At 57.9% G+C, this 10,985-nt stretch overlaps 6 protein-coding genes across 6 annotated transcripts; 3 read left to right on the top strand and 3 right to left on the bottom strand.

The window, feature by feature from the left end:
• The first annotated feature begins 199 nt into the window (after positions 1-199).
• Positions 200-1,499, top strand: C8Q71DRAFT_810977 (60S ribosomal protein L15). Its single transcript, XM_047926053.1, has 5 exons — positions 200-483; positions 539-693; positions 742-932; positions 988-1,074; positions 1,127-1,499. The coding sequence occupies exons 1-5, from the start codon at positions 407-409 to the stop codon at positions 1,220-1,222; spliced, it is 606 nt and encodes a 201-aa protein (XP_047777953.1). The 5' UTR covers positions 200-406; the 3' UTR covers positions 1,223-1,499.
• An 85-nt stretch (positions 1,500-1,584) lies between these two features.
• Positions 1,585-3,908, top strand: C8Q71DRAFT_762656 (uncharacterized protein). The gene is made up of 2 exons (XM_047923933.1): positions 1,585-1,679; positions 1,731-3,908. Exons 1-2 carry the CDS (start codon positions 1,660-1,662, stop codon positions 3,448-3,450), a joined length of 1,740 nt encoding a protein of 579 aa, XP_047777954.1. The 5' UTR covers positions 1,585-1,659; the 3' UTR covers positions 3,451-3,908.
• C8Q71DRAFT_762657 (glycoside hydrolase family 16 protein) lies at positions 3,909-6,366 on the top strand. Its single transcript, XM_047923934.1, has 15 exons — positions 3,909-3,949; positions 4,007-4,525; positions 4,575-4,610; positions 4,664-4,675; positions 4,723-4,839; positions 4,892-4,926; positions 4,984-5,025; positions 5,076-5,122; positions 5,198-5,270; positions 5,347-5,390; positions 5,459-5,624; positions 5,682-5,822; positions 5,875-5,889; positions 5,938-6,020; positions 6,074-6,366. Exons 2-15 carry the CDS (start codon positions 4,263-4,265, stop codon positions 6,215-6,217), a joined length of 1,218 nt encoding a protein of 405 aa, XP_047777955.1. The 5' UTR covers positions 3,909-3,949; positions 4,007-4,262; the 3' UTR covers positions 6,218-6,366.
• C8Q71DRAFT_762663 (sure-like protein) lies at positions 6,367-8,036 on the bottom strand. Its single transcript, XM_047923935.1, has 8 exons — positions 7,844-8,036; positions 7,695-7,767; positions 7,595-7,642; positions 7,479-7,538; positions 7,348-7,424; positions 7,235-7,297; positions 7,139-7,172; positions 6,367-7,085 (listed from the first exon to the last, which is right to left on the bottom strand). Exons 1-8 carry the CDS (start codon positions 7,874-7,876, stop codon positions 6,439-6,441), a joined length of 1,035 nt encoding a protein of 344 aa, XP_047777956.1. The 5' UTR covers positions 7,877-8,036; the 3' UTR covers positions 6,367-6,438.
• Positions 8,013-9,921, bottom strand: C8Q71DRAFT_762666 (GAMM1 protein). Its single transcript, XM_047923936.1, has 7 exons — positions 9,623-9,921; positions 9,483-9,570; positions 9,260-9,431; positions 8,958-9,198; positions 8,726-8,905; positions 8,428-8,668; positions 8,013-8,373 (listed from the first exon to the last, which is right to left on the bottom strand). The coding sequence occupies exons 1-7, from the start codon at positions 9,848-9,850 to the stop codon at positions 8,318-8,320; spliced, it is 1,206 nt and encodes a 401-aa protein (XP_047777957.1). The 5' UTR covers positions 9,851-9,921; the 3' UTR covers positions 8,013-8,317.
• C8Q71DRAFT_762668 (uncharacterized protein) lies at positions 9,907-10,964 on the bottom strand. Its single transcript, XM_047923937.1, has 2 exons — positions 10,728-10,964; positions 9,907-10,672 (listed from the first exon to the last, which is right to left on the bottom strand). Exons 1-2 carry the CDS (start codon positions 10,785-10,787, stop codon positions 10,148-10,150), a joined length of 585 nt encoding a protein of 194 aa, XP_047777958.1. The 5' UTR covers positions 10,788-10,964; the 3' UTR covers positions 9,907-10,147.
• Between the last annotated feature and the right edge of the window lie 21 nt (positions 10,965-10,985).

A 10,985-nucleotide genomic window follows, 5' to 3' on the forward strand; every position in this document is an offset into this window, starting at 1 on the left:
CAAACATTGTGAGATGTGAGGTGCTCCAAGCAGCGCTCCGGCGCTCGAAGGTCGATACTGAGTCTTGGGCGCTAGTAGCGCGTCGCGTCGCGTCGTACCGCCACACCTGACCCTAGCCCGGCAGGCTTCGCCACGTGCGCAGGGAGACTGGCCGCGCGCCTGTCGACTCGCTGAGAATCATCAACAGCCCCGACCCCTCCTCAAAACCTCAAGACCCAAGAGGTAAGCCCGCATTTATGCTGGTCCAGTGTACCGGACGTCTCGAGGAGCCTGTTGTGTTGCTGCGGGGTCGAAGAACACGGGAGGAATGGGATGGATGGCAGGGGAGACGGCCGGATGACACTGGGACCTTTGCCCCTCTCGCAGAGACGCTGACCCACCTCTTTCTCTCTTCCAGTTCGCAAGCATGGGGGCTTACAAGTACATCGGCGAGCTCTACAAGAAAAAGCAGTCGGACGTCCTCCGATTCCTCCTGCGCGTGAGGTGCGCACTCCCGCGATGTCGGGCAGGCCATAAAATTGACCTTGTGAGATTACAGGTGCTGGGAGTACCGCCAACTCAACGTCGTCCACCGCGCCTCGCGCCCGTCTCGCCCCGACAAGGCCCGCCGCCTTGGCTACAAGGCCAAGCAGGGCTACGTTATCTACCGTGTCCGTGTGAGGAGGGGTAACCGCAAGAAACACGTCCCCAAGGGTGCGTTCGCTCGGATACTGATTTTTGCAAGTATTGACACTGTTTTAGGTGCCACCTTCGGTAAGCCCGTCCGCCAGGGTGTCAACCACCTCAAGCCCCAGCGTGGCTTGCAGAGCGTCGCGGAGGAGCGTGTCGGCAGGCGGTGCGGCAACCTCCGTGTGCTCAACTCGTACTGGGTGAACCAGGATGGTGTTTACAAATACTACGAGGTCATCCTCGTTGACCCCAGCCACAAGGCTGTACGTATCCTTTCTGTCGATTGTTGTTGTTCAGGTGCTCATGGGCTTGCTACAGATCCGCCGCGACCCCAGAATCAACTGGATTGCGAAGCCCGTCCACAAGCGTCGCGAGGCTCGTGGTCTCACCAGCATCGGCAAGAAGGTACATAACCTACTAGGTCTGGCCTCTAACTGTTTGCTCACGATCCCTCCAGAACCGCGGCTTGGGCAAGGGCCATCTCCACAACCACACTCCGGGCTGGTCTACCTGGAAGAAGCACAACACGCTCAGCCTGCGTCGTTACCGGTAAACTGCTGTCCGTTGTTGTTGTCTGCACCATGCTACTGTCTACTACGCATATCGTTCATGTCTCCCATGCTTGTATGGATGTATGTCGCGCGACTGCCGAACAGAGTTGCGATTTGATGATTTTCCGCGGGCTAGTGAAGCTCATGTCATGAGTGCGCTGCATGTAAGTACTTCTCGCATCAGGCGGAGCCGTCCCACTTTCCGAGTCCATGGGCATCGGCAGTCTGGTAGTTGTCAAAGGTGGACGTGCTGCAGTAAATGCGCAAGAGTATGTGTCCTTCAAATTCAATGGGCTGCATGATGACGTGATGGCATTGTGGTACGTCAATTGAGGATGTGCTAGGCGCTCGGACGCACAACTGACCTCCGACTACCACAGCAGTGTGCACTGTATCTACCGTTCATCCTAGCTCAAGTGCCATCGATCCGCACGGCAAAATGGATGGATCGTCGTCGATGTGAGTCGGTATACGCGTCATGAATGTTGAAGTCTTACGAGGTGGATCCAGCGGAGATCATGTCTCGTCCGATGGAACCACCACGGGCACCTCCCAACCCATCGAGCCGACCGACGGCTGCGACATCACAGCCAAAGCAACATTCGACAAGGTCATCGAAGGTACCAAAGCGACTGGTCAAGACCCAATCGGGCTTGCGTTGGCCGGGCGACAAACCACTCTCGTGAACAGACTGTCGCCTGAGCTCTTGACCGGGATTTTCCTGTTATATGCGCCCCTCACTGTCGCGGAACCGGCCCTACTCGAAGAACCGACTGGAAATCTAGGTGCACACGTCAAATTCTGGGTTCTGGTCAGCCAGGTCTGCAAGACCTGGCGCTCTATCGCGCTCGACTTTCCATTCGCCTGGAGCCAGCTGGCGATCACCGCCGAGAACATGGACTGGATGACGGAAGTGCTCGCGCGCAGCAAAAGCGTGCCGTTGGACATTGAAGTTCTAGCTGGGGAGTCGGCGATCGTACAGGAGTATGTCTATGAGTTGATCGACGAAGAACTCGATCGCATACGGAGCCTGCGTTTCCATCGGTGCAACTGGGTGACACACGCACTGTTCGGCACGCTCTTAGACTGCAGCAGCTTGGAGAGCCTGCATATCTCGAGCGAGCCGGCGGGCTCTCGGGCGGTGTATATGGAGGGGCTCATGGACGAGTTGCGTATAGTTGAGAACTTGAAGTCCGCAGCGTATGCCAGGGTGGAGAACCCTCAGGTCCAGGCCGGGGAGGCCCGGGAGGCCAATATCGGTCTGCGGCGCCTCGAGCTACGTCACTGCATCAAAGGACCACTTCAACTTGCGGGCAGCATCTCAGCTTTGTGGCACCTCGCTATCACTGGGAATTCTGTGCTAGTCGCAACGCACTTCGTTTCCCTGTCGACGGCGGCGGATGTTCCTCTCAAGACTCTGGACTTGGAAGTAGACCTCACGGACTCATTCCCAATCGACACGTTCGCGATAATGCAGTCGCCCGTCCACTTGTCGCGCCTTCGCGTACTGCGTGTGAAGGCTTGCTTACATGACTGCGTCGTCGTACTGGGGACTCTGGATCTGCAGCACTTGACGAGGCTTGTTGTGGAAATCTCCACGAGGGCAAATCAGCAAGTGACGGGAGAGACCTTCGCTGCTGCACTCGCCCCGAAGCTCGCTGCACTCGGTCCGCTCTCTAGTCTTCGGATGTATCGAGGCATACCTGGGAACGCCACGGCAGTCTGTATCGACGGTCTCGATGGCACGGACGTCCTCCGGTTCACGCTCGTTTTCCACCTCTGCACTGAGTCCATACTACTGGCCACGCTCGCGCGGTTGCGCGCTACCCTGGGGAACGTCCTGCGAGTCTGCCTCAGAGACTTGGTGTTCGACTCGCTGGCGTCCTGGGTCACGCTCTTCCGGTCCTTCCCCAACGCTGAGCGCCTCGACCTCAACGGCCGTGATGCGCTCATCGCGTTCAACACATCCCAAACTATCGCGCCACGCCCTGACGTGCCCATCTTCCCGCGTCTGCGCGTGCTCGTTATCCGCAAGACGGTCCTGCACAACGCATGCAACGTCGCGCAGAGGTTCGCATTGGACGCTGGGCGCTGCCCGCTGGACTGCCTCGGACGTCTTTTGGACTGCCTCAGCATGAGATGCGCGGCAGGCGCGGGCATCGCGGAGCTGCACATGGTGCATTGTCCCAAGGACTACCTGACGCCGGAGGACCTACATGCGCTGCGTTGAATGGTGCCCAGGGTGGTATGCACCGACGAGGATGAGGGTGGCCTGCCGGCCAAGAGTGTCTGGAGTGAACCGGCGCGCATGTAGTCTGGTCAACGTCAAGGCGGTGCGTCGGGGCGAAAGGCCTATCATGTACGACCTCCTAATGGCACGATACCCATTGACGCGATCTGAACACCGGTCGAACGCTTTCAAGTGACATGGACTGTATACGGTAACCTATCGGGTACCGTAGTAGTTGCGAGCTGTGTGGTTCAACACTGAATGTCATGCCTTAATAGTTGAGGCGATAGAGTTTGATGCAGTGCATCGCAGTGTGGTCTAACACGCATGTCGCTACATCAGGAAGGCGTAGTGTTTGTGTCCCTCGTCCGTCGAGAGGCAAGTCGGGTGGCCGACGAATCGAAGAGCGGATGAGAGTCGATCACGCCGGGCCGGCGTATGCGGCGTCTGCGGCGAGTTCAAGTTTCGAACGGTGAGCTGGGGTGCTTCCGAGTTGACGGTGTGCTGGGCTGTCCTCTGCCTCTCCTGCCTGCCCGCTGATCTGCTGGCCTGCTAGCTGCCCCCATTTCCCCTGCTCTGCTACTCCAGAGGCTGTGCCTGCTCGTGCTCGCGTTCGCCTCGTGTCGTGTCCGCGTCTGACGAGCCCAGGAGTGCCTCGGACACATGTGCTGATCCGTTCTTAGCACTCAGTACCCACCGCCCGTCCTTGACGTGCCCTCACAGCAGGTTTCATAAACGTGCCCCCTCGTCTCTCTTCACCCGCCTCTACACACTCCGGGATTGAACACACTCTGTACTAATCTACTGCCTGCATGATCTCTGCGCTACCTCTTACTCTCATCTTTCTCGTCTTCGCGGCCACAGCTCCTCGGTCAAGAGAAGGAGCGGCCTGCTCAGCGCTCGCATCTTCGGGTTCGCGAGTCAGTCTGGTATGGCTCCTGCTGTTGTCCAACACAGCGCTCGCCGCGCGTGTCGAACGCGTCGAGAAACGGAGCATACCCACCCAGACGTTCCCGAACGGCACCAACTACGTCTGGGCAGTCGATGACACCTACGAGGGTTCGTCCTTCTTCGAGTGAGTACCCCTGCCTTCGCACTCTGGATGTCTTTGCGAGCGCCCGCAGCACGTTTGAATTTTACACCGGCGACGACCCGACGCAGTACGTACAGTATCCCGCGATCGCACTTGAAACGTCCGACTGACTGACTGCAGTGGTTCGGTCAAGTAGGTGTCGCTCTCTGAACCCTGTGCAGTCCCGCTGATGATTACAGCTATACGGATCGGAACACTGCGTTTGCGGATGGATTGGCTTATGTCGAGTCGGACGGTATTGTCGTCATGAAGGGCGACAACACGACATCCTTGTCGGAAGGGCAGAACAGGAATAGGTGAGCACCCTTGCTTCGGGATGACTGGTCGTCGAGTGAAATGCTGCCCCAGTGTCCGCATCTCGAGTCAGAAGCAATACAACACCGGTAGGCACCACAACGCATACATCCTATCGAGAGCTGTAGAACCAATAATGTATCTAGGTCTATTCATCCTCGACCTTGACATGGCGCCATGGGGCTGCGGTACGTCCCCCTCACATCGCGATCCTTGCCGACACTCACGGATCCTCCAGGCGTCTGGCCTGCGTGGTGGACGGTGGGAGGCGGCACCTGGCCCTGGGTAAGTCGCGTACCGGCTCGCGTCCTCGATCGACTCTGCGCTCACCATGACCTCACCGTGCTTCTTCCTTCACAGACTGGGGAAATCGACATCATCGAGGGCGTACATGATAATGAACACAACCAGGTTACGTGGCACACGGGGCCCAGTACGTATTGAATTGCGCTTCGTGCGCGCACGGTCATCTCCGCTCGTGCAGATGATCTGACGCGGTCCGTCCGTAGACTGTAACTTCACGGAAAATGCGAACTACACGGGCACACTCGTCGTACGTCGCTTCTTCTACCCACACGGGCCCGAGCGCGCGGACTGACATGTGATGGATCTGCACGTCAGACGACGAACAACGAGCCGAATCTGATCTGCAACTGCGTCAACGACTACAACAGCAACGCCGGGTGCGGGGTGACCGAGTGGAGCCGCGCGTCGTACGGGCCGATCTTTGACGAGCAGGGCGGCGGCGTGTTCGCGATGAAGTGGGACGTCTCCGGGATCGGCGTCTGTGAGTGTCCCTTACTTCGCGATGGTGTGAGTGGGATTGATTGACGCGAGGGTACAGGGTCGTTCTACCGCGCGGCGGTACCGCAGGACGTGACGAATGGCCAGCCGACGCCGTCGACTTGGGGCGAGCCCGTCGCGTTCTTGGAGGCTAGTGGGTGTGACCCGATTACGAACTTTGTCAACCACTCGATCATCTTTGGTATGTCCTCTGTCGCTGTCCTTGAGACTTCCCTGCTGACACGAGGTCGTAGATATCACGTTCTGCGGTATGTCGCATAGGCTACTTGGATGGTGCTGGTACTGACGTGAGGTAGGCGACTGGGCGGGCAACGATTACGGCACGTCGGGTTGTCCGGGGACGTGTGCGCAACGACTCATGGACCCCAGCAACTTTAACGTACGTTATTTGTTTGTGTGTGCAAGTACCCAATTGCTCATAAATGTCTTCAGAACGCGTCTTGGAGGATCAGAAGCCTCACGGTGTACAGGCAGCAGATCATCCATGGACAAGTCACTTCAGACGCTACTCACCCAATACTCCCCGTGGTGTCACTACTCGGTGTGCTGGGCATTCTGTTCGGAGTCTTGATGTAGATTGGTGCCGGACACCTCTGGCATAGGTGCCAGCACTCATGACGATGCATGATGATATCCGCACGAACGCTGCGAAAGGCGTAAATGACTCACGAACTGTACTTACTGTACTTACGTATTTATGACGAACGGTGTAGACTGCTACGACGCTTTCGGGGACGGTTGGATACGTTCCGTGCATTCGTCATTGCTATTCAACCTAGCTGTACAAAGATATAGTATCACAGCTTCATCTTCCAGATCTTCTCCTCGATGTCTGTCACCGGCTCCGAGGTGGGCTCCGCAAAGCTCGCCCGTATAGGCGTCACGCTCGCCCATCCCTTCCTGATCGCCCATCCATCGCTGCCAACAGGGAGCGTAGACAACTGGGGATTGATGAGGCCGGTCATATCCGGCGCCCACCTGAACGACAGCCTCCCCGCCTCCTCGGGCTGCGCCTCCTCCACGCCGCCTAGCGCCCTCGCCTTCTTGCCCTCCGCCTGCGAGTCCGGGCCCGCGCCCGACACCACCTGCGCGGCGTCCTCCGCGGCGCGCTCGTCGCGGTGCGCCTTGAACAGGCGGCCGTACGCGTTGCGCCAGATGGTCGTCCAGCAGATGGGGAGGCCGGCGTCGCTGAGGAGGTCCGTGACCATGGGGACGTTCACGTTGTAGAGGTCGACCTCGCCGCCGCGCAGCCCGCCGTCCGTGTCGGCGCCCCAGTTCGCGAGGAGGTACGCGAGGATCTTGGTCGCGAGGACGTGCGCGGGCGCGTGCAGCTCTGGGGGGACGGGGTTGAGGACGGTGCCGTAGGAAAGGGCGATGGCGCGCGTGCGGCAGAGGCTGGCCGACATGGCGGCGCCGATGGTGCCCGAGGAGAGGGCGAAGGCGGCTGGGAGGACGCTAGTGAGTGCGAGGAGAGCCAGCGACGTTAGGAGGGCGTACCAGAGCTATTCCGACCGAAGTTGGGGCCGGAAATCTGCAGGAGAGCATCGTGAATGTGTAAGGCGCAGTGCGTAGGGAGTGGTGGAAAGCGCGTACCACGAGGTCAATCTCACCATGGTAGAGATTGTTGAGTCCTATGTTCGAGCACGTCGCAGGGGTCTGGCGGAAATGGTCAACCTCCCGCGTTTCAAGCGTTTCAGTCTACGCACCCCATCTAGTAGGATCCACTCCGCAGTCTCTCCCTCGCGCAATGGCCTTGATTGCTCTGAGAGCTCTCCCTCACCATCTGGTAGAAGGTGAGGTTAGGGGTGCAGTCATTCCCGAAACATTCGACTCGTACCTGGTCCTCGCGGGTAGTAGAACCTCCCATTGATGACTTCGTGAATATGGTACGCCTTGCCTAAATGTCACTGAGTGACCGGCCGAAAGAGAAACAAAGATGGTGTGCCCGCTCACCGATCCAGGACTTCTGCGAGCTGGGCAAGACAACCTTTACGTCCCATCCTATAGTATACGCTCGTCAGATATTCCCCTTGATCGATCTTATGCTACTTACCTAGGTCCTTGGTTAGATGCTGGTACAATCCATAGACGTAGGGTGATTCTGGCCCAGGAGGACCGTCATCGTTCTAAGTAATCGAAGTGAATGGGCGCTAGGATGAGCCACGGGCGGTGTTCTTTTGGCTTGCAGAACGGGGCACTTGCCGTCAGCAGCACTCTAGGCACTCTTGAAGTCATAGTCCCAGTAGTGTGGGTGTGTAGGTATGGGACAGAATCTGTTAGGTTCGGCCACGGGTTGTTATACAATGTAACGAGACTTTCAGAGGCGCGGAACTCAGGGCCGGAGTCACCTCGACTCGAGTCGAGTCCACGATGAACTTTGAAACACAGATGTTGCTCTAGGTCCCTGGCTGTGAGTCGACCCAGCCCAGGGTGTCAATTACTACGGTACTGTACATGGTTCCACTCTCGGAATACGACCAGAAGACGACAGTGCATTGACAACTCGTCGACGTCGCCCTGTCACCCGGCGAGAAGCCCCATTACGGGGCTTAGCCCCTTGTTCAGTATACACATTACATGTGTATGCTATGTTACTTTTCGTAACATCCCGCATCCGCAAGATGCAGCAAGCGTCGTCACGGCACTCTTTCTTTCGTTTCGTATTGCACTGTCATTTCACATCTTGAGAGCGCGCTGAGCCATCTGCAGGGCGCCTTCCTTCGTCTTGTTTCCTATCAATGCAGCATGTTAGGTACAAGCGGGATGACGCGAGAATGCGTGCTTACCGCCGATGAAGCCGCTGGCGTGGACGAAGATGCCGCCGTCGATGCCGGACTTCTTGGAGAGCTCGTCGTCGCGGAGACCCCTCCACACCTCGGGCAGGGCCTTGCGGCTGTCGAAACTGTCGGGCGCGAGGGGCACGGCTTGGATGCGCCAGTTGTGCGCCGTCTCGTCCGGGTAAAGGACGTAGATCGCCTGAGAATCGGCGGGGGTTGCTAGCTCTTCCTCGAGATCGGCGAGATGTTCCTGAGGCGAGATACGATGCTCAGCGGTTGTGTTTTGCGAATTTAAACCAGAACATACCTTCCACGGTAGGAATTGCTCGAAGACGATGATCTTGCCGCCCGCCGAGATATCCGCACTCCTCGCTTGGTGAATCGCCGCCGCGACGAGGTTGCGGGCGGGCAGCCAAGCATTGGCATAGTAGTCAAGCCTGGAAATGCATTCATCCCCGACAAGCGAAGAGGCCTGCAGGAATCTGGCCTGTCGAGAACTCTCAATCTGGATCGTAGGGCAATACCCTGAAGTGACTCACATCCACTGTGTTCGAGTCGAAGGGCTCGTTCCAGGCTGGGTTCAGGAAACCGACCCTGCTGGAGACATCCGTCCTGAGGCGATACTTTGGCTTCTGGTCTGTGTCGTACTGGTTGACGCCGTTGTCGATAGCGTCGATGGCCTCGATGTATTCCTTGTAGAGTTTGAGCCACAGGGTGTGTACCTTCTCATCTTCAGGCGAAGCATGCAGCCTGTTGGCGATGATTTCCTTGCCAAAGTGCCTGTACCAAACATCGCCGCTTGTATCATATGCGAAAGGTGCGTTCGTTTGCTGTTACGCACTTGTAGACCAGACCCGCAGAAGACAACTTGGTGTTGAAGCCGTGCCCGAACACCTCCTGGAAGCCTCGCTGGTGGTGGTCGAAGCGCTGCTTGCTCTCGTCGTATACGCCGCCAACATCGACCACGATCGTGCACGTATCGAGGAGAGCCGGGTCTCTGGTACGAACGAGGTCTGTAGTGAAGGTTCAGCACGAATGGATCGCACACCGCTCGGTGTCCGCACCTGCGCTACCGTATTTCTTCGTCCTTTTGAGCAGATACACCGCAAGAGCCTCGTCGCAGTGGAAGGTCCCGTTGTGCGTCCCGATCACCTGTGTCAAGTTCTGGTCCATACCGTCGGATCAGACTGATTGAGTGACATACCTTGCGATCCTCCTCCATTTTCTGCTTCTTTACTGGGGGTTCGAGAGCGCCTTCGAGCGACGAGGACATGGTGTGAAATGTGAGCGTGCTTCTTATACCGCTGGCCTGCCAGATAGGCCTATTTATTTGTCGAAACGAACACCGCAATGTTCTCGGTGCGCTAGTGTGCAGAGGAGCGATGTTGGCTCTGAGTCCGAGTCGTAGCGATGGCAGGAAGCTCCACTGCATGCCGGCCGCTCTCTCAAGGACCTGGGCGGGAGCGGATGCCCGCAGACAACCAAATGGACAGAACAACGAGCGTCATTAGATCGTGACCGCAAAACGGTGCTACGGGGAGTGTTCATTCGACGTAAGTATGGGTAGGCGAAACTGATGATGCAAGAGTATTATCCCAGTGTTGTCCTAGCAAAGTACGCTACGCATGTAATATATAACAGTCGGTCCATCGCCGCCAGCCAAGCGTCCGTAAATGCAATGCAGTCCCAGAGAAAACAGTGTTCCAAACAACGTCATGTCCGCCCAGCTTCATGCGAAGACCATCGCAGCTCCAATCGCCATCCCCGTCACCACCGTAAAAAGGGCATGTCCTGGCAGAGGTGGCAACACAGCGAGCGCCGATGCTATATACGTCTCGTTCGGGCCATATTTGCCGTGTGAGCCTGACTGGCCAGGACTCGGCGCACCGTTGGGGGCACCTGTGCCTCCACCGTTGATACTGGATGGCGCCGTTGACGCGGGAACTTTCGGGGTCGAGGAAGCCGAACCCCCGTTTTTGTTGTTCCCTCCTCCGATGATGGATGTCGACGATATCACCTCAGTCGTGGTGATACTGGTGACGTGAGGGAACGAGGAGGTGATTGTCTGGCCGCCGGTGACAACGTTGCCCGGTGCCCAGGATGTGGAAGGAACGACGGTGGTAACTGTGGTCACGATGACGGTTTGCTGTACGGACGACTGCTGCGAGGAGCCTGACGCCTGCGAGCCTGACGCTTGGGAGGAGCCCTGCGATGAAGACTGCTGCTGTGATGACTGTTGTTGCGATCCAGAGCTCTGTGGGAGAGACACGGTCGGCGAAAAAGTTGCGTCAGGATGAAAGGCCACGTACATTCTGGGCGGCAGCCAACAGAGGCAGGGCGATGCATGTAAGAAGGCTTGCTACACGCATGCTTGTCAAAGTCGGGGAGAGTGGACGGTGGAGGACGCGGACGAAGGAGGCCTTGCGCGTCGAAGACTCGAGACGCGGTGGGAAGGATGAGGCGTGGTTTCCAAAAGCGGAAGGCGGTCGCGGCGTGCCTCGCCACGCGCCATGTGACTACGTGACGCCCGCCGCAGAACCATTCTCCGCTCGACCCTGCTCGACCCC

Source organism: Rhodofomes roseus (assembly GCF_022264815.1).
Source record: "Rhodofomes roseus strain CIRM-BRFM 1785 chromosome Unknown C8Q71scaffold_12, whole genome shotgun sequence".
In the NCBI taxonomy this organism is placed as follows: domain Eukaryota; kingdom Fungi; phylum Basidiomycota; class Agaricomycetes; order Polyporales; family Fomitopsidaceae; genus Rhodofomes; species Rhodofomes roseus.

What these genes read in the sequence shown, in the direction of transcription:
- C8Q71DRAFT_762666 (XM_047923936.1), bottom strand. Translation starts at nt 9,850, where the DNA reads ATGCAGTGGAGCTTCCTGCCATCGCTACGACTCGGACTCAGAGCCAAC. An exon ending in GAAGAAATACGGTAGCGCAG is followed by an intron (nt 9,432 to 9,482) that starts GTGCGGACACCG and finishes CCTTCACTACAG; the next exon opens with ACCTCGTTCGTACCAGAGAC. An exon ending in AGCAATTCCTACCGTGGAAG is followed by an intron (nt 8,669 to 8,725) that starts GTATGTTCTGGT and finishes ATCTCGCCTCAG; the next exon opens with GAACATCTCGCCGATCTCGA.
- C8Q71DRAFT_762657 (XM_047923934.1), top strand. Translation starts at nt 4,263, where the DNA reads ATGATCTCTGCGCTACCTCTTACTCTCATCTTTCTCGTCTTCGCGGCC. An exon ending in GAGGGTTCGTCCTTCTTCGA is followed by an intron (nt 4,526 to 4,574) that starts GTGAGTACCCCT and finishes GAGCGCCCGCAG; the next exon opens with CACGTTTGAATTTTACACCG. An exon ending in CGTCTCCGGGATCGGCGTCT is followed by an intron (nt 5,625 to 5,681) that starts GTGAGTGTCCCT and finishes GCGAGGGTACAG; the next exon opens with GGTCGTTCTACCGCGCGGCG.
- C8Q71DRAFT_762656 (XM_047923933.1), top strand. Translation starts at nt 1,660, where the DNA reads ATGGATGGATCGTCGTCGAT. An exon ending in ATGGATGGATCGTCGTCGAT is followed by an intron (nt 1,680 to 1,730) that starts GTGAGTCGGTAT and finishes AGGTGGATCCAG; the next exon opens with CGGAGATCATGTCTCGTCCG.
- C8Q71DRAFT_810977 (XM_047926053.1), top strand. Translation starts at nt 407, where the DNA reads ATGGGGGCTTACAAGTACATCGGCGAGCTCTACAAGAAAAAGCAGTCG. An exon ending in CAAGAAACACGTCCCCAAGG is followed by an intron (nt 694 to 741) that starts GTGCGTTCGCTC and finishes ACACTGTTTTAG; the next exon opens with GTGCCACCTTCGGTAAGCCC. An exon ending in TTGACCCCAGCCACAAGGCT is followed by an intron (nt 933 to 987) that starts GTACGTATCCTT and finishes GGCTTGCTACAG; the next exon opens with ATCCGCCGCGACCCCAGAAT.
- C8Q71DRAFT_762663 (XM_047923935.1), bottom strand. Translation starts at nt 7,876, where the DNA reads ATGACTTCAAGAGTGCCTAGAGTGCTGCTGACG. An exon ending in CTACTACCCGCGAGGACCAG is followed by an intron (nt 7,425 to 7,478) that starts GTACGAGTCGAA and finishes ACCTTCTACCAG; the next exon opens with ATGGTGAGGGAGAGCTCTCA. An exon ending in ATGGTGAGATTGACCTCGTG is followed by an intron (nt 7,173 to 7,234) that starts GTACGCGCTTTC and finishes GCTCTCCTGCAG; the next exon opens with ATTTCCGGCCCCAACTTCGG.
- C8Q71DRAFT_762668 (XM_047923937.1), bottom strand. Translation starts at nt 10,787, where the DNA reads ATGCGTGTAGCAAGCCTTCTTACATGCATCGCCCTGCCTCTGTTGGCT. An exon ending in TGTTGGCTGCCGCCCAGAAT is followed by an intron (nt 10,673 to 10,727) that starts GTACGTGGCCTT and finishes TCTCTCCCACAG; the next exon opens with AGCTCTGGATCGCAACAACA.